Below are 21,617 nucleotides of genomic sequence, written 5' to 3'. Positions count from 1 at the left end.
GCATTGAATTGTGGACACAAGAATTTAGAACTGTATAGAGGCACAAGTGAATGTATGCACCTCCCTCAGCTAGTGTAAAGAACCGGAAGTGACACGAATAAGGTTATCCCTCCCTTAAAACATTGATTGAGCAGCAAACCTGTAAGGTGGGGGCTATTTTGGAAAAGGGAAAGATGAAAGGCTGTTCATGAGTGGAGTCATGGAATGCGAGTGTGTCTCCCACTCCTCATGTCAGGTAGAATACTGTTTTCTTGGGTTAGTAGATCGTGGGTTAATGGGAGGGGAGCAATGATAAGGTACATATTATACCTTCAAAAGAACATCCAAAAGCTTTTGCTGTGGCTGATGCGCACGTTGAGGGCTTGAGGCAATCCATGTATTGAGTGGGAATCTTCCTCACCTCCAAGAGGTGCTCAGATTGGATGAGGGAGGAGCAGCTAAGGACTTCTCCCAGCGACATTCGCGGCACAGCATCATGACAGGACTAGACGATTTCCCACCGTGGTTCTCGCTCTGTGCAAGAAATCGGTTACAAAATGTTGCGGTAAAGCACACAGGCACATTGGGCCACATTCTCAAAAAATATTTTGGGTGCAAGTGGGGAGGTGCCCTAGCGCCTCTCCTCACTTGCACCAATAAAAGTATCAGCGCAATTCATAAAGGTCATCTGAATGAGCGCAACATAGATGCGCTCATTCAGATGCCCTTTTCCTCCCTTCCGCATTTGCGCAAATAAGGAGGTGTTTCTAGGCATTTACGGGATGAGCTTTAAAATGCCCAGAAACAAGGGAATCCTCCTGTGCCTTTTAAAACATGCGATGTGGGACTAGCAAATCATGACAGGTCATTTTTTAACCTGTCATGATTTTCTTTTGAAGTGTGACAGGCGCGGGTTAAGCCGCATTATCACGTTTGCATTTCCATCCCACATAAGAGGATGGAGATGCTCTTTGTTTAGTCATTTGGAGCCTGTCCTGCATTAGTGTTGACACTAATGTATGGAAGGGGGCTGGACAGCACGTCTTTGCATTATTGTCTAGCCCCTCCAGGGTTGCTCAGGTCACCTTTTTAAGGTGACCTGAGTATTTTTCATAACAGCACAAATGAAAGAAGCACATTCTCTGCTGTGCGCCTTCCATTTGCGTTATTATTTGAGAATCTGGTCCATTATTCCGTGGGTTTTCATGCATCTACACTATTTTGCACCCTCGTTATAATTAGGCTGTTAACCTCTGTAGGCTTCTGCCACCCTGCCAATATACATTAACCAATCTCAGATTTTGAAAAGAAGCCATCTGGCAGTTTAATTAAACCACATTTCATGAGAAGACTTGTTAGTGTAGGAACCTCCCCATTCTTCTGTTGGACCCGTCTTTTGACAGTATACAATTGTTCTGCTGCCTTTTTTTTCCTGAAAATATCGAAACACTTATACAAAAATAAGGGGGGGGGTATAAGGGGATAAAAGCAATATGAATTAAATAATAGGGAAGAGGGTGATGGGAGGTATCCCCTCAAATATATAAAAAAGAATTTCAGTGAGTTTTGCAATTAAACATTTTCCTTAAAAACTCATCGAAAAAAACCTGTGGCAAAAGAACATAGGACCTTGTTGACAACATTGGATTAGTGTTCTGTTCATCTTGATTTTCTATTGCTTTGTTGTTTTTTCTTTAATTTTAACCACGTTGGATACATTGTAATCAATCCACTATCTTGCACTTTCTCCACAGCACCATGTTTGTTTGTTTATTATGAGGCCTTGGGGAGAATGTGCGCTCTCTAAAAAAATATTTTTTTAAAAATCTAATCAAAATACATAAAAAAAAATATATACCTCCTCTACATCCGCCCCTGGTTGGCTAAAAGAAAGGTGGGGTTGGAGAGTGGCTTCGAAATATACAGAGGGAAGGATACTTTCCCTGGGTCTAAGTGAAATCACTTCTTTTTTTAAATTTGTTTAAATCTTTATTTTTGTTTCACACAGTTAATACAAACACTTATCTGTAGTACTGGTATGTTCATGCATTATACAATTTCGATTACTTTTCTGAGTCTGAATGTTCTTGCTCAGCCTTTTTCAGCAGGTACAGTTTGTATCTTTCCCATATATTCTTTGGGCGGGATACAGGTAATACAGAATCTATGTATAGTTCCTCCATATCGTTTGCCCATACCATGCCTCTTTCCCAGTCCGCCTTGGTTGGGGGATTTGCTTTTCCATTTGATCACTTAAGTTCAAAAGTTTACACCATATCGGGTTCATTTTCTCAACTACCCCCAGCAGGCACATCCGGGGGGTCCATTCCACTGGTTGATCTGCCATCCCATCTAGGGCCAAACACACCTCCTCCCAGTATCCCCTCAGTTTTACACATGCCCATAACATATGGTAAATGTTTGCATCTTCTGTATTGCATCTCGGGCAGTTCCCAGACATGGACGGGTATATACGTTTGAGCTTCACCAGGGTGTAGTGTGTTCTTTGTATTATCTTATAGTGAATTAGCCTGTATTTAGAATTACATGAAATCTGTTTGGTAAGTGCACAGAGTCGGGACCATTCGTGGTCTTCAATTTGCTGTACCAGGTCTTGTTCCCACTTGGTCTTAGTTGTGCGTTGCACTATCGAGCGTGTCTGGAGTATAATCTTATACAGTGCTGATGCCGTGATCTTTTGGGCTCCCCCCGTAAACATGTATCCCAATCCCATATTCAGCAGTGGTTCATAAGGGAAGGACGGGCATATACTTTGTATGACTGCTTGTATACGGTTATATTGTTGTCTGATACTATGCGTGTTCCCCACTACCTCCTTGATATCCTCCCACTGAATAAAGTGCCCATCAGTGAATAGTTGACCCCATTGTGATATGCCCCTGTATGACCAGTGGCGGGCTACTTCCCCATCTATACTGAAGGGTGTTTGGGGGTCGCCCCAAAGCGGCATGCTCGGGTGGTATAGCTTATCAGTGTCAAATATATCAACTATTGTGGCCTCCTTTTCCGTTGTGGCCTCCTTTTCGGGCTGGCTCGGTACAGGGCCCGCCGGGTTCATAAATAATGTACCACATTGGGCGGCATATTGTGCCTGTGCCATCAAGTAGTATAGTTCCAGGTCCGGTGCCATCAGACCGCCCCTTGGATAGGCATGAGTTAGCACCCTCCAGCTCACCCTAGGGTGACCACCCCACACAAATGAGACACATGCACTAGACATCTTGGTGAACAAGGGTCGCCCCGGCCAGACCGGCACAGTACTAAATAGATAAAAGAGCTTTGGGAGAATTATCATTTTTACTAATGCAATCCTACCCATCATTGAAATGGGGAGAGCACTCGAACTCCTCAACTTAATACACAGAGAATCTGCCAGCAGGTTATAGTTTAGTGCTCGCGATAATTGAGCCGTCCTAGCAATACACGCTCCCAGGTACAGAATATGTGTCGGGCACCACAGTAGGCCATGCCAGTCTCGGGGTTTACTTGTATTTTCAGTAATGGGGAATACTTCTGATTTGCTGGGGTTCAATCGTAGGCCCGGAAATCTACCAAACCGCTCTACTTCTGCCAGGACCCTCCCCAGTGTTCTGTCTGGATCTTTTAGGTATAGCAAAATGTCATCTGCATACAGATTTATAATGTGCAGTTTACTCCCTATCCTCAGCCCATATGCGCTGTAACGTGTCCTCAATATGTCCGCCAATGGTTCTATTATTAGGGCGAACAGTAGTGGTGACAACGGGCATCCCTGTCTAGTGCCCCCTCGTAGTTCAAGCTTTTTTGTTAGGATTCCATTGACTCTAATTCTGGCCTGGGGGCCTGTATATATTAATTGTATCCATTTCAGGAAGTTTGGAACGAACCCATAATTTCGCAGTACCCCGAATAAAAAGGGCCAGGATACCGTATCGAATGCTTTACGCATGTCTAGCGATACGGCTATAGCCTGCTGGTCTGAGGGTGTTGTAGTAAGGATCTCGTGGCACCTTCTGATGTTAGTGGCCGTGGATCTACCAAGAATGAACCCTGCCTGATCCTCGTGGACCATGTATGGCATCAATGGTGTTAACCTAGTTGCGAGTATCTTAGCTAAGATCTTTGCATCTGTATTTATTAATAACAGTGGTCTATAAGACCCGCAATCATCCGGGGGTTTCCCTGATTTGAGCAGTAGCATTATTACTGCTTCTCTTGTAGTCTCAGGGAGCTCTCCCTTATCTAGGGCTTCGGTCCATACCGCCAGTAGTTTGGGTACTAACAGATGTTTAAACTCCTTGAAGAACTCTGCACCAAGGCCATCGGTGCCAGGGGCCTTCCCGTTGGGGAGTGCCTCAATTGCCTCAACAACTTCTGCCTCAGTTATCGGCGTCTCCAATAACTCCCTGGTATCCTCCGCCAGGAGTGTTCTTGGGATTTGGGAGAGATAATGTTCAATCTCTGCATCCGTAGCATCGGATTGAGGTGAGTAAAGTTCTTCATAAAATGTGTGGTATGTGTTGCGTATCTTACCCTGATCAGTGGTGATCGAGCCATCCGCTGTTTGTATACATGGGAAATCTGTTGATCCACTTTCTCTCCTCACTGCTCTGGCTAACAACCTCCCCGGGCGTTCGCTTTCTCCGTAGCGGCGTGCAGCTGCCGGTTTGTCAAAGTAGCGGATCTCTTGGTCCGCTGTCTCGGTATATTCGTCCAGCTTATTCTTTATATCTAGAGTGAGTTGTGCTGTTGGAGTAAGCACGTATTGGGCTTGTATTGATGCTATTTGCGTTTCTAGTCGTTGCAATCTATTCCTAATGTCTTTAAGGATGCCACTTTCTGTTGATATGGAGCTGCCCCTTATATACACCTTAAATGCTTGCCACAATATCGCAAGAGAGGACACTGAGTTCTCATTGAAATCAAAGTATTCTTGTATGTGCTGGTCCATTGCGTTTTTATAGGCCAAATCTCGTAGCGCCGCCGGTTTGAATCTCCATGGAGGCCTACCAACTGCAGCGCCAGGTATTTGCAATGCCAGAAGTATGGGGGAGTGATCTGAGTACGTCCTGGGGAGCATCTGAGTGTCTGTGACCCATGATAGTGCTATGCTATCCACCAACCAAATATCTATCCTGGAATGCATATCGTGTACTGTCGAGTAATATGTGTACCCTCTCTCAGAGGGGTACATTTATTTTTATTTATTTATTTATTACATTTATATAGCGCGCAGGCAGCCCAGGGGCATTGTGGCGCTGTTACTTGTAGATGCACTTAGTTACAATGAGTACAGGTTGTGCCTTGGGTTACAGTGAGGCAGGATCCTGTGTTCAGCGATAGGAGGTATCATACATCATAATACATCATACATGAGAGCTTGAACATATGGTGTTGGTTAGGTGAACAACCAACATATGGTGCTGGTTAGGTGTAGCGTCCTCCATGCGTCTTTCAAGTTCAAATCTGCCATATGTCTGATGATTGTCTGTGCTGCTTTGGTTAACGCTCTCACTTATGTCGAAGTACGGTCGATATTCACATCAAGAATAGTATTGAAGTCCCCCCCGCATATCAAACAGGCCGTGGGGAAGTTTGCCAGTTTCCCAAAAATTGTGGAGTAGAATTCCGGGTCGTCTATGTTCGGCCCGTATACGTTGAGGAGGACTATCTCTTTGTCTCGCAGAATACCATGTACTAGCACATATCTCCCCTCAGTATCGCATTCCACTTCTTTGCACGTGAACCGCAAGGTCTTGTGTATCACGATTGCTGTACCTCTAGCCCTTTTCGAATAAGTTGTGAAATATTGGTGTGTTCCCCAGTTCGGAACCAGTTGCCCCTCCTGTTGTGGCCCTACATGCGTCTCTTGTAAGAAAACAATCTTGGGGGTCTGTCTGTTAATGTATGCTATAATTTTCTGTTTCTTAACTCTGGAGCCCAGACCTCGAACATTCCAGCTCATTACTTTAATATCATCAATGCCTGTTTCAGCCATTCCACATGGAGTGATCATGAACATGTGTTTGCGAATATTTTTTAACAATACTTTCAGAATTTCCAGTGTACATTACCTGTGTACTTTTTATTTTCTTCCCCTCCATAACATAACTCCGACCCATCGTGTTAAACCCCCCTCCTCCCCCCACCCTCACAGTTCCCCTAACTTCAACTGTGCTTTTAGGATCCCAACCCTTCCCTCCCTCCAACTGAGTGTGCACCTGCTACAGGGGGGCCTGCGGCGATTCCCAGTGCCTATGCCTTTCTAAACCTTGAGTAAGGGTAACCGTTTCCTTAAATTGCTCTCTCACATATTGCTGTCTGCGGGGGACATTACAATGCAGCATACCACACTTATTGAAACATTCCCGCCCCCACATAGAGCTCCCCCCAAAAGGGGGAGCCAACATTTCTGGACCTATGCTTCATTAGTTAAACATTCTGCTAATGCGCAACCGTAAAGACTACTCCTATTCATTCACTGCAGTGCTCTTCGATGGAGTGGGGATATGTGTCTCAATAAAGTTGGCGGCTTCCTCGGGGAAGGTGAAGAAGTGGGTCGTGTTTTGATATTGAATTTTAAGTCTCGCCAGGTAAAGCATGGCGTACTGGACCTGTCGTTCCCGGAGCAGTTTCTTAACCCTGTTGAAAAGTTTCCTCTCTCGTTGTACCACCAGTGTGAAGTCTGGAAAGATCCGTACAATGTTGGCTTCCCATCTCAGCTCCTGCTTTTACCTTGCCGCCCTCAGTATCAAGTCCCTGTCCCTATAGTTCATCACACGAGCTGTGATTGGTCTAGGGTATGCTCCTGGCTTCGGTTTCGGGGCCAAAGACCTATGAACATTGGTGACCAACCAGGGTCCCCCAGCAATGTGCATAGGAGGGCCTCAACTCCCTTTTCCATGGAGCCCTTCATCGCTTCCTCCGGTGCCCCCACTATGCGAATGTTGTTGCGCCTTGACCTTGCTTCTAAGTCCTTACATTTAGTCTTCACCGTTCCTAATTCGATCGCCATCGTGGAGACCGTACTTTTCAGGGCTTCAAGAGCATCTTCAGTGCCCGATATTCTTGTTTCTGCCTCTGTTATACGTGTTGTTGTTTTGTCCAATTTCGTTTTAATGGACGCCACAATTGCGGTGATTCCGTCAAGTTTGTCGTTGAGCGCTGAAAAACCCTGTTGCATTGCAAGGAAAACCGCTTGAGGGTCCATCAACGTAGCCGGCGGAGCCTGCTGATCAAGCGGGGTCGTTACTTCCTCCATCTCGGGTGTTGAATCTTTCTGGATAGTTGTGGTGTATTTGTCGATGGCCCCCTTGCCCTTCTTGTGGCCAAAACTCTTGGGCATTATCCCCCTTTCCTGGTTGATTGTTCAGTACAGTTAACAAGCTTTGCTTTCTCTGTAAGTCTTATCAGAGGTTGGGGGTCGGCGTCGGTGTACTTGTTGCAGGTAGTGCGATTTCGGCGTCGTGGCACCAGTGCCGTGTTGGGAGCTTGTCGTGAGGATGCGGTACTAGAGTGACCCTGAAAGGCCTCACTTCCCGCCTTCCATTACACTGTCTGCTGCGTTAGTTTGTAATTCGTTCCAATTATAATGCAGGGGCCTAGTGCAGTGCCGCCACCTCCCCCTCGCCGCCCCACTTATCTGCGTTGTGCCCGCCGAGGGCCCGGGGGTACCGCTCCTGCAATTCGTCGGTGGATTCTCATCGCTGGACACCAGCCGAGCATCGCTCGTTCAGGGGTGCCTGTAGGAGGGGGATGGCGGCTGCTGGTGAGGTCCCTGCAGGTGCTCTACGAGCAGCAGAGCCACCCGCATCAGGTTCCCAAATCGATGGGCCTCTGTTGTCCTGGGCGCCACTCGTGCTTTCTTCTGCCGAGCTCCTCCCCTCGAGTTCCGGCTTGACTTCAGGCTCTGTACCCAGCTCTCTGTGGAGTTCGTATGATGCTTTATCTCAGAGAGTTGTTCACCGTTGGCTTCCAGGTTTCGCCGTCCCGATCAGTAGTGAATGCCATTCAATCCATGCTTCATAGAAGTAGAACCGGACTCGTTAAACGATTATATCTGCATTACGGCCCTGGTTCACTCCGGACCTTGCACAGGAGCGGCCATTTTCTCCTGTGGGCAACAGCGCCCCGGTGAAATCACTTCTTTAATAAAAAAAATTTAAAAATGCATGTGTAACCCGACCATAAAAAGAAAGATATGTCATTGGAAATGATTAAATAACAACCATAAAATACAGCCCTTACAAAAGGACGCCAGAAACATATTTATAATAATGAAATGAGAGAGGACTTTCGTGTCTCCACAGTATGGAATCTTCCCTAAACTACTAAAGTGCGCAAACACTCCCCTTGTAGATTTGGACACCAATATAGCACTCACCTCTTATTGATCACAAGCCACAAGAATAAAGGAAATCTGTTGTTCAGCAAACAAAAAATGCTGTGTGTGAGAATGACAAATGACGAATTCTGGCAAAAGGGTCCAAATGGGTCGTTTTGACCACTTCTGTTCTCTCAACCTTCTTTTCTTTGCATGGTAAGATTTGTATGAGTGACCATTTGAAAATAGATGTGAATGAGAATTAAAGAGAGAGTGAAATGAGAGTTGAAAATGTCACCCTTTGCCAAAGAAGACTCTCATATTCCTTGTTTTCTTTGGCAGACGCTCACATGTCACCGACTTTCTCTGTGCTGGTGTTCTCCAGTCTTGGGATCAGCCGCAGTGCCACCATGGTGATCGCCTACCTCATATATTGGCAGAAGAAGACGCTGAAGGTACTGGAGCCTTTTATTCAGGCATGCTAGCATTAATCTTTTCCACCTTCCCTCCATCCACTGCTCTTACATAGTAATAATATCCACATGGATCAGTCTCCTGGTTGTAATAAAAACAGCCATGAAGGACCGATTAACTGTTGTGCATCCCTAGTGTTAAAGGTCTGAGGTTACAGGCCATGTTTGAGGATCTCTTAGGCATCACAGAAACTGTAGACCTTTTAGCACTTGCAAATCTTTTAAGTGGGTGATATGAGTGTTGCCTCAATTGGACACTTCCGCATGTAAGGGCTCCGTTATGACATTGTGATTTCTTAGTTTCCAGAAAAGTTGACTAGCGTGCAGGGCCTTACAACACCTATGCTGCACCTGTACTCAAGACTCTTTGTCTTCCCTGATCTGTATTCTCTCCTCTTCGCCACTATCATTTGGTGCCCAATTCTTGAAGGTGTCTGTTATCTCAGGGTGCCAAGAGCACACTCTTAAGATCTTACCATAACTTCAATTATTTTTCCATAAGGAAAGCAAATGAGTCACACATTATCATTGGGTCAATACTCTAGAGTTAACTCTGAACATCCTTAACTTATTTTGCCATTTTTGAAAATGTGGTTGAATACCAAAAGACAATACAATAAAGAGTAGAACCCAGAAAAGTTCATATATGATGTAGGGAACCCTAACATGTTGAACAATGACCCGTTTTAGGCCGTGCAAGACAGGCACCTAGGCCATGTGAATGGATATTGAAAATCAGTAGGGTGCGACATGGGTTTCCTTGTCTCTCATCAGTGAGGTGACTTGTGCATAGTGGCAACATTTTATAGCTTCTCAATCCACTAATCTGCATTCAGTCTCTTATTTGGCTTGTAATTCTACAGCACTCTGTTTCCTGAAACCCAGGACATTTTTAATCCACAGTGATATTTATTTACTTATGTTTGTACTCTGGATTTGATTGCAAAGTATTAGAGAGGCATTCATCCAAAAAACTTAACCAGAGACCAACTTAATCTTTTGTAGAGCCCCATGCCATGAGGTGGCAGTTGTGTTACAGTGGAGGATTAGATGTACATTAGAACCAGATTCTTTGCCACACATCCAGCATTTATTGAATATCTATATTCTTAATTAAAGACCTGATACATTAGCACTGATAAATACCAACACTGATTGCCTCGCTTTCCAACAGCTGGTAAATCCTTCAGAGCAGACCATGATCAAGTCTGCGACTGCTTGCCTCTCTGCCAGATTTTAAACATTTTCTGGTGGGGTAGTAAATAACACAGGAATGTAGACAGTCCCCAGGTTCCTATGTAATTTTCAGCCTGAGGTGGAAAATGCGCTTTGATCACAGCCTTACATGTATGTACGAAAGCCGATGATCAGTGTTGTCAGCCAGCAGGTACAAAAATTCATTATAAGGAATTCCTGTGGTTTCTATCTGCTTTTTTCATGGTTAGCAAATCAAGACTTAATCCATAGGGATTACAGCCTCCCATAGAGCATCAATATCAGATGTGACCAGTGTGGCAAAGTCACATTAGTTAACACCCCTTCGTCAGGATATTAGGTCAGGAGGGAAACTCAAAGTTAGAGGGTGATAATTTTCTATGAAAAAGCAATACAGATTGCCCTATACGCCTGATAAGGCACTCACTTATGTAGTCCCCCCACCTCACTTTGGTCCTTTATGACCCCAGCCAACGAGGTAGCAGGGCTTAAGCTCCACCCCAGGTAGCCATCTTCAGATTTCGAGCCATAGTGACTGCATATATGATGACTGACTCGCCTTGGAGCTGCCTCCCTGGGGAGGTGGGTGGGTTCATGTGAATCTATGAAAGATGCAATGCTGGAGAAATACAGTTACAGGTAAGTAGCAAAGGCTTCTCCAGCATTGGATCTTTCATAGATTCACATGCTTTAATAGAATACCAATCAGTGAAAGCCTGCCACTTTACCACTGAAACACACATAGGGTAAACAAAGTAATACAAAGAATACTTATACCCTGCATGCTTGAAAATTGATGAGAATGAGGGACTAACAATGGCTGTTCCTACCTTATGTAAACAGGTAATGCAGGACTGCTTGTCTGACCGCTGACTCCTTACTGACATCCTCCTCCGGCAGTAGTGTTTTGCAAACATGTGGAGCATGCTCCAGGTCGCCGCCCTGCAGATGTCCTTTATTGTCAGGCCTGAAAGGGGATCCACACCTCCTCCCCAGCCACAGAAGCCAAATGGAGTATGACCCTCCCACCTTGGTTGGCACGGGTACCTGATTCTGTAATTACAGGTCACCACGAGACAGCCAATCGGGAGAAGAGGGTTAGGGAGAGGTTGTGGATTAGTAGGGGGGAAAAGGAACACCAGAAAGAGGATGAGGGAAAACGTAATGGATAAGTAGGGGGCGTTTAGGGAAAAACCTTGCAATGTTTCATACAATCCAATTCCTCTTTGTGTTGAGATTCAAACACTCCCTTACTTAGCATCTGACTGATTCTTTACTTGCATGCACTCCAACCAATCTCTTACGGTATTCTCTAAATGGCCTGGTCTCTAGTCAATTCCCATTCCTAAATTACCGAACATCAGTGTGCACAACGAAGTGAAAGCATGATGGAACTCATAAAAATGGCATGAATACACTTGCGACAATGGAACACATGAGACTAGAATGGTTGATACAAACATAACCCTAAGCAACTTGATACTGGTCCAGAGACGATGTGAAAACCCAGCTTGCTCTCTGACCCTGCATTCAAGACTGTGCAAGCTCTGTTGCCCTCCAATCATACTGTTCTTCCCACAGCATCTTCATTGACATGTACATCTTGTCTTCGCGCTATGGCCTGGAGCACACTGTTGCCTCAACTGCCATCCTGTGATAATTAGGTTCCACAAAACAGCTGCCCTCAAACACCCTGCTCTGGCAGCATACTCCTATGCCAGCCACCAGCTTTGAATAACCCAGAGCCAAAGGTTAATCCACGCAAATTGCATATGCTCATACAATCAAACACCACATATTTTAGGCAAGCATTTCTGGAGCGTGTGTTCAGGTTATGGCAGAGTACTTATGCTCGGGGAGCCGGTCGGCATCACTGAGCGCTGGTGTGCTGGCAAAGTCTCCACTCTGGCAAAAAGAACTGCCATGTAGATGCCGACCTCCATCACGCTGCACAGTTCACTGATGGAAGGGAACACAGGCACTTCGCCGGGTCTCTTAAATGCCCGTGTTGTAGGTTCTTCAACGATCAGCAACACGGTACGGGCAGGTGCAGCTTTTCAAGATCCTGAGCGTGCTACCAAGCATCATGGGAAATGAAGTGCCAACTCGCATTCACAGGCAAAATACCTGCAGTGCCCTTGCTTGTTGCCAAAACAACTGTGTCCACAGCTGACAGCCCCACAAATCCTCACATGTATCACAACTCCTGCTTGGAAAGACGCTGTATCTGCCCTTCCTCTGGTGGAGTGTGGTGTAGCTGAACAACAGAAAGGGTCGCCCTTGGATTAGTGGCAGTGAGTGATGCAGTTTGCCACCCTGTGTGTGGAAAGGATGGGAGAACTACATGTTCTGAAAGTGTCATCATGGATACCACCTTGGGAAGGAACAGTGGGTGTGGCCTAAGTATGACGAGGTCTGTCTGGAAGACTGTCAAAGGCACCTCTGCAGAAAGGGCTTGGAGTTCGTAGTTTCATCTTCCCTATGTTATTGCCACCTAAAGCGTGACTTTCCAGCAGAGGAATCGCAAGTCACTTCTGTGAATCCGTTAATAGGGAGGCGCTATCAGTGCCGACAACACAGTGTTTAGCCTCCAACTGGGAACTGGAGTGGGTAGCAGAGGGAAGGTGCACAATAGTCCCATAAGAAAGGTCTTAACTGCCGGGTTGGTCACAAAAAACAAGTGTTGCCGACCCCTAGAATCAGGCGAAATGGCTGAAAGATGAATCTTAGCGGAGGACAGCGCCAAACCCGCTTTGGCTAAATGTAACAGATAGGGTAGTAGCTGGTTCACGGAGATAGACAGTGGATCCAGTTGCACAGCCTCACACCATGTGGTGAAGCGCTTCCATTTTCTAGCATAGGTTATGCGAGTGGGTTGTGTTCTAGATGCACAAATGATGTCTCAGCATTCGGGGGTAGGGTTAAATTGGCGTTTTTCTGCTGTTCAGGAACCAGGCTCTGAGCAAGAGCATTTTTGTAGTCTATTCATTAAGGTTGTGTGGCAGATTGTGTCGAAAGCTCCTTATATGTCCAGTAGAATAAGAGCTGAACATATGTTGTAATCATCGTTCATTTTTAGGTTGTGGCTGATCGAAGGAAGTACTGATTCTGTTCCTTTCAGTGGTCTAAATCCACTTAGATTGGTCCATTATTCCATTTCATTCCACAAGTTTGAGTACTTCTTTGTATACATAGCTCTCCAGGATAGTTGCTGGATAGAACAGGTTGTTAACCATGTATTAATTTTTTTATTTATTTGACATTTGTATGGCACCTATACACAAGTGTTTCCAGGCGCCACAAGTCAAGATGGGGTCGGAGGGGTGAGACAAGGGAATAACAATCTTAAAAAACAAAAAACGGTTATATTGGCCTTGTGACAATCCTACTGTGCAAGTGCTTGAGAAGGTGGTAAGTGCAAGGGAATAGGGTTAGAGGGAGAAGTGCATGAGTGGGTTGCCCCTGGGAAGGGAGCAAGGAAGTTCTGGGGGGGCCAAGAAGGCAAGTCCCAGGGGAAAAGGGGGAAAGGAGGATGAGTGCGGAGCAAGTGGACCAAGTTGGGCTAGTCCGGAAAAGGGAACCAGAGGGCAAGTGCTGGCAAAGGATGCAAGGGGGGGGCTCCTGGGGGTTAGTCTGGCCCCTGTATGACTCTAAAGAGACCAGTCCCCAGTCGTAGCGGCAGAGGGAGAGTTAGAACGGGAGGAGGAGAGGGAAGGAAGAGGAGAAAAGGAAAGTCTTGAGAAGTTTCCAGAACTTTAGACGATCCGGCTCAAGTCGGATGGGGGAAGGAACGCCATTCCAGAGAGAAGAGCCAGCCGCAGAAAGGGATCTATCTCCCACTCTCTGCTTGGAGAAACGTTTGACCTGCAGAGAGTTAGAGTCAGAGGACCGAAGGTCTCTGGTCGGGAGGTATTTAGGGTGGGAAAGCTGGATGTAAAGAGGTCCCAAGCCCCAGACGGCCTTGTGGATGATGCAGAGGGTCTTGACTTTGAACCTTGCCAGTGGAGAGATTTTAGGGCAGAGGAGATGCAGTCCCTGGGCTAAAGGCCAAGGATAAGTCTTGCCGTCCTAGTCTGGATTAGTTGGAGGGAGCGAAGGGAGGAAAGAGGCAGATTGATGAAGTGGCTGTTGCAGTAGTCAAGTCTAGAGAGAACCAGGGCTCTGGATATGTTGAGCTTCTGGGGGAAGGTGAGAAAAGGTAGAATGCCCCTGAGAAGGTGGAGCTGAAATTTGGACTTCTTGGCAAGGTCCATGATGTGTGGAGAGAATGAGAGAGAGGAGTCAAAGATGATCCCAATGTTTTTGCCTCACATTTGGGTGAGGGGATGGGACGCAAGGAGTGAGGCCAGAGAGAGGGGGGAAACAAGGAGCAGGCGTCCCATTGAGTAGGATCTCTATCTTACTGGCATTAAGGCAGAGATCATTCACAGAGCACCATGTCTGAAAAGCAGTCAGGCAGTCAGGTGTGAGTGTCGTTAAGTGTGAAAGTGGAGATCATTTAGACCAGCAGGGCCAAGTAGAAGAGCCCTGACGAAAGAATGGAGCCTTGAGGTGAAGCCACAGGTAGAGTGTGTGGTGAAGGAGATAAAAGGACCCATTTGCACTTGGGAGGGTCTGTTTGAAAGGAAGGAGGTAAGCCAAGCTAGGGCCCTGTCTGTGATGCCTAGGGTATCATAGAAACAATGTTTGAAGATGGAGTGGTTGACAGTGTCAAAGGCAGAAGAGAGATTAAGGAGGATCAGAACAGAGGGGGAGTTGGAATCCAGGCTGGAGAGTAGGTCATCATAGGTGTTCAGGAGAGCAGTTTCCATGACTCTGGCTGCCCTAAAACCCGGGCTGGTGATTGTGGAGGCAGCCGGCCATTTCAGTGTGGAGGGTTCATTGGGGGATGACCAGTTTCTCCATGAGTTTGCCAAGGAAGGAGTGATGGAGATAGGGTGATAGTTAGCCGGGCAAGAAGGGTCATCAGACAGATCTTTAGGAGAGGGTGCATAAGAGAGTGTTTGAGGGATTGGGGGAAGGAGCCAGTGGCAAATGAGTGGTTGCAGAGGTCAGCCATGGCAAGAGGCAATGTTGTCCTTGATAGTTCTGGAGGATCAGGGGGGCACCTCATAGATTGGATTACTCTAGAGATCTCATCTGGCGCAATGGTAGAGAAAGAGGAGAGTATGGGGTGCCAAAGGAGGCGATAGAGGGAGTGAGGGGGAGGAGAGGGGGAGTAGAAGACAGAGAGGACAGGAGGGACAGACTTTTGGAGGAGATATGGGCAGCCAGTGCAGAGCAGAGGGCCTGTCAGGATAGGCTGTAATGTCTTCTTCCTCCACGAAAGACTCAGTTTCTCCCACCTCCCCTTCCTCCTCACCTCTGTTTTTCCACCGGAGTGCCGGCTTCTGTCTTCCTTTGGGTCTGGTCCTTTCCTTTTTTTTGTGTAGATAGGGGCGGCCGTGGAAGGACGCCACAGTGTCACCATATAGGTAAACTGTGGCTATCCTCCACGGCCACCGGAGTGCGGGGAAAAAGCCAATGGCACAAAAAACCCCAAGGAAGTCCTCACAGTGTTGGTTGAAGGATCGGGATCCGGCAGTTCTCGAGGATGTTCCGCGTGGAGTGGACTGTGGTCCAGACGGCAGTGTACAGATGTTGAGGAGGTGAAGACCACGTGAGTATACCACGGTAAGGTAAACAGCCAAGGAAGTCGCGGCTAGGACCGAAAACACAGTACCGGGAAAATAAGATGCAGTCCAGGGACTGGCGAAGATCTGGAATCAAGGGAGCCACAACAAAACACAGGGAGAAGGCTGAGCAGTCCAAAGACAGGCTGGGTCGGTACACGGGAAGTCCAAGCAAAAGGGGGGAAGCAAAAAGGAACAGAAAAGGGAAGGTAAAGCGGTGAGCAAAGACGAAGCAGAAGAAACAACGGAGAGGAACGGGAGGAAAGGCGAGGGGGAAGAGACAAGCAGAGGAAGGGTGAAACGCAGGAAAAGAGGAGAGAGAAAGGCAGAGACAGGGGCTGGAAGGAATAGAGGGCAAAGAACAGAGGAAGCTACGAGTAGCAAAGGGAGCACGGGCAAACAGCAGACGAACTGGAACACAGGACGTTGCAACGGGCCCGAAAACCAGAAGTGCGGAAAGAAAACAACCGGCGTCGGACGCGCTGGCAAGTTCCTTGCAAATCTTAAAGAGTTCAGACGTGTTTTTGGTGGCTCTGGGGATATGGGCTTGGACATGAGCCCTCTTCAGTATACGGCAGGCCAGTTTGTCAGAGGAGGAGCTAGATGCCAGCCACTACCGCTCTGCAGCTTTGCACTTGCATTTCAAAACAGCCAAGTCAGAGTCATACCAAGAGTTGCATTTGGAGGCAGGCTTCATGCAGATCTTCATGACAGGGGAAAGGATGTCCAGGTTATTGGAGATAGACAGGTGGGGGATAGCAAGAACAGAGTCAGAGGGAGAGTCCAATGAGGGGGGCAGAGGAGGAACGAAAGGAAGAGGCAAATGCAGCGACTGACCCACGCTTCATCGGTTGAATGATGGAGATGGAGACTGGCAGTGCTGGTCAGTGCGTCATGGTACAGGGAAGGTCAATGTGAGAAGAGGGGAGAGAGGGGTCAGACCAGGAGAGAGGGCTAATGAGAGGGTTAGAGAGAGGGATGTCTGTTGAGATGAGAGCATCAAGCGTGTGACCGGCCGAGTGGGTTGGGCCAGAAGGAAGGATAGAGAGGGAAAGAGTGTTGCAAAGGTTGCGGAAGAGAACAGTGGCCCCATCAAGATAGCCGAGATGGATGTTGAAGTCCCCAAGGAAGTTAAGTTTGAGAGAGGATTAAAAAAAACAGGAGGACAGGTTGGCCCATTCTGAGAGGAGGAGGGAGGATGGAGTGGGGGATCTGTAGATGGTAGCGAGAGTAAGAGAGAAAGTATGTGAGACAGACAGCCTGCAGACTAGGCTTTCAAAGGATTAGTACATTTGGGTGGGGATGATGGAGGCAGGAACCCACTTGGGGAAGATCAGAGCCACTCCACCAACAGCCTGTGAGGGCCTGAGATTGGACAGGATGTTGTAGCCTTCAGGGAGAAGAGTGTCAAAAGCAGTGACTGAGCTGGCCTTGCACCACATCTCGGAGAGAGCAAGGATGTCAAGGTCTTCAAGGCGGTGACAGATGTCAGAGGAGTGTTTGATAGCAGAGCAAGAATTGAGGGTGGCTAAGTGCAGTTGGTGGCCCCCTTGAAAGATTTACGAGGGGGCACAGGGGCGGGGGGGGTCCACTGGGGGGGGGGCAGAGGGAAGGGGGATGAGGGAAGGATGGGTGGAAGGAGAGGGAGGGAAGTTGAAGAGAGAAGGAAGATGCCTTTCAATAAGGCAGAGGTTGGGCTGAGAGCCCTGGGCCATGATAGTGCCATTATGATAGACATTAATGGTGCATTTGGAAGTTGCAAAGTGCTCCAAGAGCACTTCCCATTTGGTGTCGCCAGTAATGGGAGAGGAGGAGAAAGGGGAGAGGACAGAGACCATATGGGTGGTCCACAGGTTAGAAGAAGGAATGGCAAAGAGAATGTTCATAATAGTCTGTCTAGAAGAGACATTGATGTAGTTGTCTGCGATGGGCAGACTAGGGTTGGATTTCTGGAAAGCCTTTTTTAGTTTCTTCCTACCAGACTAGCATAGGAGATGCAGAAGCAGTTAGAAAAGATAGGGGAGACGGAGAGAGCCATGGGGCGAGAGATGAGGAGCAGGGCGTGGGGGAAGCCAGAGGATACCAGGGAAGAGGGTTAAGCACTATGCAGCAGTAGAATCACACCAGGCGGCCAAGCAGACAGATCAATGACCACATTGGAAATCCCCAGATATACAGATCAGTTAACAAATTGGTAGCACACCTAAATTCGATGTTAGCCAAAAGCACTAGAAACAGTACAAAATGGGGGTGGATGCACAGTTGGATGCACAATGAAATCAATTGAGCACGCCTAGATTCGAGATTCAAAGCAGGAGTGGAAACACAACGAAATCAAGTGACCACACCTAGATTTGAATCTCAAAGTAAGGGTGAAGTAAGGGTGAAGGAAGGACAATTTCACACTGTTACGTTTTATGCAATCCATAATGGGATTACAAGGGGACAAAAAACAAAAGTTGCATGTGGTAGGAGGATGTCGGCAGCACGGGTGCAAAGAGATTGAAGTTATTTGCTGGCATCAGTGTCAGTGGCGAGGTATTTGCTTGGTATTTGCTATTTTAGCTTTGTCAAGGCTAATACAGCTTCAAAGTCATTTTGTAATGAAGTTATAGTAAGTTTTGTTTAGTTCTTAAGTAAAAATTCCTTTACAGTTTCTGATTTTACTTTTATTGTAAAGCTGCTTGCTCTCCAAAAGAATTTGAGATTCTCTGAGCTGTGTTATCTTTCCTAGTGTCATCATCTGACTGGATAAATATTGAGTCAAATGGCAAATTGTACCAAAACCCTAACTTTAATAAACACATACATCAATATATACAACCCTTGTCTTGACAGTCATTTTTGGGAGATATTCTAGAGGTTCACTGTTCCTGTAGACAACATCCTAAGCATTCTCCTATGAAATGCTGCAACTACCAACCCTCTTCCACATCCCACTACTACAACACCAACTGGATTCCAACTGTGTAGTATACTGTAGCATCCATTGCCCAAGAAGCAGCCTCCAAAGTCACGTAATCCATCATCTTAAAGCTTGCTCTATGTTGCAATGGGAGATGAATGGTTATGTTATTTTATCAAGTCTTGTACTGGGCACTGCTGCCGCTTGGTCTCTTGGTGCTCTGGTGGAAGTATGCATTGGATTATGAGGAGCAGGGCACCATCTTTTTCTGGTTAGAGCACTGCAGTGGTCAAGTTCACACCACTGAACAAGGTGATACATGAGAAGAGGCAATATTGCTTAACTGGTGCAGCTGTCCTAGTGGTTGTGACCTTTGTGGTTCGAAAAGGCCATCATATCTCATTTAGCATGAAACTCTACAAAGGGGAGAAACCCAGTCCAAAAGAAAACATGTAAACCACACCCATTGCTAAATCAATATTTATTACTGCCCGTGACCCATAGAAGGCAGATCCACAATTAAAAAAAGAAACATCCGGATGCAGGGACAATGAAATGGAATCTGCGTAGCCAGTTTGGGGTTTGTTTGGGGTTTGTTTAGTACAGGTAAATGTGTCTTACCTCTGTCAGACCTGAATCTTGCACTGATTGTTCAGAAAGGTGCCGTTGTTAGTCGTGTGAATTGATGGCCACGGGAGCTGAATCGGATGATAATGTTGTCATATATATTACATTTTTTAGTCAGGGACGGATGTGTGCCGTTTTGAGAAAAAAAAATGCAAATTAAAACAAATGGTTAGAGCAGTGGTCTTCAAACTTTTTTGGCCGGGGCCCCCCTGAGCAAAATTTGGGCAGGTCGGGACACCCCAGAAATGCCAAATGGACAGTATATATTGCACGCCGTCACCTGCTCCCATCACAGTTGCTGGGCTCCCTCATCCCACTCCTACCCAGTCCCTGGTCTCTCCCCACCCCATCACACACCCTGGGCTCTCCCCACTCTGCTCCCACCACTATCCCATGGATCCCGGCCATTGTGCTCCCACCATAGTCCCTGGGTTCCCCTATCCCGTTCCCAACACAGTCTGAGGGCCAGTGGCGGCTGGTGATTTTTTTTAAATGCAGGGGCATAACTATTTCCCCCAAAAATGCCATAGCGACCGAGCATAGTGAGGGAGCCCGAACCAATAAAGTGGGGTTCGGGGGGATTTCCCCCTGTGAATTTCTTTTAAATAATGGGTTAAAATGTTGCATTATAGAGCATACTTTTAACAAAAAAATGGGTAAATAGCCAAACAGTTTGCAATTGGTGCTGGGGGCCCCCACTGGGCCTAACACAATCAACATGATTATGTGTGTATGCAAGGCGCTGCACATTCACACAGCAATCACTCTATCATTCACACGAGCATCCATCACCATACACTCACTCATAACATAAGCATACACACATCCATACACATGTTTAAATAAAAACAATGAACATAAACGTACCTTCTGCATTGGCCTGCGTGTGGGTGCTGAAACGCCCTGCTCCAGGCTGCTCTGTCCGTATGTGCGAGGAGGCACAGGAGCTCCCCCGTGGACATACAGACATGCAGTGCCCCAGCCAGCATTTCCAATGAGCTATGCAATGCTGGCGAAGCAAAACGCCCCAGCACTTGCATGGCTCAGTGAGCATGTGCGGCTGGGGAACTAAACTGAACTGTCAAAGGGTAACAGTTTTTCCCTTTGACAGTTCAGCCAGCCCATGAGCACTCCATCAGCTGGAAAAAGCAGCTGAGGGAGTGCTCACCGTTTCAATGGGCTGGCTCTTTAGCTCCTCCATAATGGGTGAGGGGCCACTGGGTGGGCGCCCCCTCGCCATTATGGATGAGCTGCCAGGCTCGGACTGGCCTATAGGCCAATGCCTATACCAAAAATGTAAAATGCTAGTGTGGGCCAGTCAAAATGGGCTAACATTTTGGCCAATGTGGACCAGTTTGATGAGTTACTTAACTATGCAGTTAGTAATTTTGACCATTGTTGCTGAATATATCACAATTTACTTACATTTTAACACAAAGCACCCCCTTGGGTACTATTGAAACAGTGGGCCTCATTACAACCCTGGCGGTAGCTGTGCCAGTAGAACCGGCACGGCTGCCGCCGGAGTTGCATCCGGGTCCGGCACCCGCGAATGGGCAATTACTGGGTCATGCCGAGTTAGGTGGACCTGATAATTGCCCTTTCGCGGGTGCCGGTACCAGTAGATCCCCATTCCCATTTGAGCCCTATAGGGCTCAATGGGAATTGGGAGCTCGGATGCACCGGCACTGTTACCGTTAATAACGGTGCCGGTGCATCTGACGAGCTGTGCTCGCAGGTGCCGCACGGCCTGCCAGGTCAGACCTGGCAGGCTGTCAGGCACCCGTGAGCACAACTCTTACTATAGCGGTACGGTAGCGTACCGCCATAGTTGTAATGAGGCTCAGTCTGTGACTAAAGGAATGCATATCCATTTACAACTGCAGGCCACTTTTTCATTGTTGCTTGAGACAGTTTCATGCTTCAGCCCGACCATGTGAGCCGCCCCTGCCCATTTCTTCCAATCTAAAGGGCCCCCCTGGGATGCACCCGCGGACCCCTGGCGGGTCGCGCCCCACAGTTTGAATACCGCTGGGATAGAGTGTGAGGTTTGGCACACAGCGGTTGGTCAGATCTAGACCAGCCAGTGTGAAGTCTCGTGGTCCCACAAACTGACAACCTGGACCAGCAGGTGAGTTACAGTGGGTTTATTGATCAAGATAGTAACAGCAACATAGCCAGCTCTCCTTCTTCAACTGTCCCCCTTGGAAAATACATTCAGATCACAACACTGACACTCCATAGTGACATCACAGAATAGCGTGCACTCTACACTGACATCACCACACTCAGGGATAAGAGGGAGACATACATTACAACACCTCTTGCTCCCTACATTTCAGAAGACCTAGAGAATTGTACTCTATACACTTGCACTTAGTACATTCCTACTCCCGCACTTAGTACAATCCTACACCCATACA

General features: G+C 47.1%; 1 protein-coding gene across 4 annotated transcripts in view; it reads left to right on the top strand.

The window, feature by feature from the left end:
- STYXL1 (serine/threonine/tyrosine interacting like 1) overlaps positions 1-21,617 on the top strand; it is an 863,427-nt gene that overhangs the window by 780,167 nt on the left and 61,643 nt on the right. For 3 of the 4 annotated variants that reach the window (XM_069614942.1, XM_069614939.1, XM_069614940.1), the window contains one exon: positions 8,645-8,757. The exons of the other annotated variant lie outside the window; for it this stretch is intronic. In XM_069614942.1, coding sequence (XP_069471043.1) covers positions 8,645-8,757 — 113 coding nt within the window. The remainder of the gene's footprint in view (positions 1-8,644; positions 8,758-21,617) is intronic. 4 annotated transcript variants of the gene reach the window in all.

This window comes from Ambystoma mexicanum, chromosome 9, assembly GCF_040938575.1.
Source record: "Ambystoma mexicanum isolate Mex_15411 chromosome 9, UKY_AmexF1_1, whole genome shotgun sequence".
Taxonomy (NCBI): domain Eukaryota; kingdom Metazoa; phylum Chordata; class Amphibia; order Caudata; family Ambystomatidae; genus Ambystoma; species Ambystoma mexicanum.
This window is presented reverse-complemented; position numbering and strand designations above follow the sequence as displayed.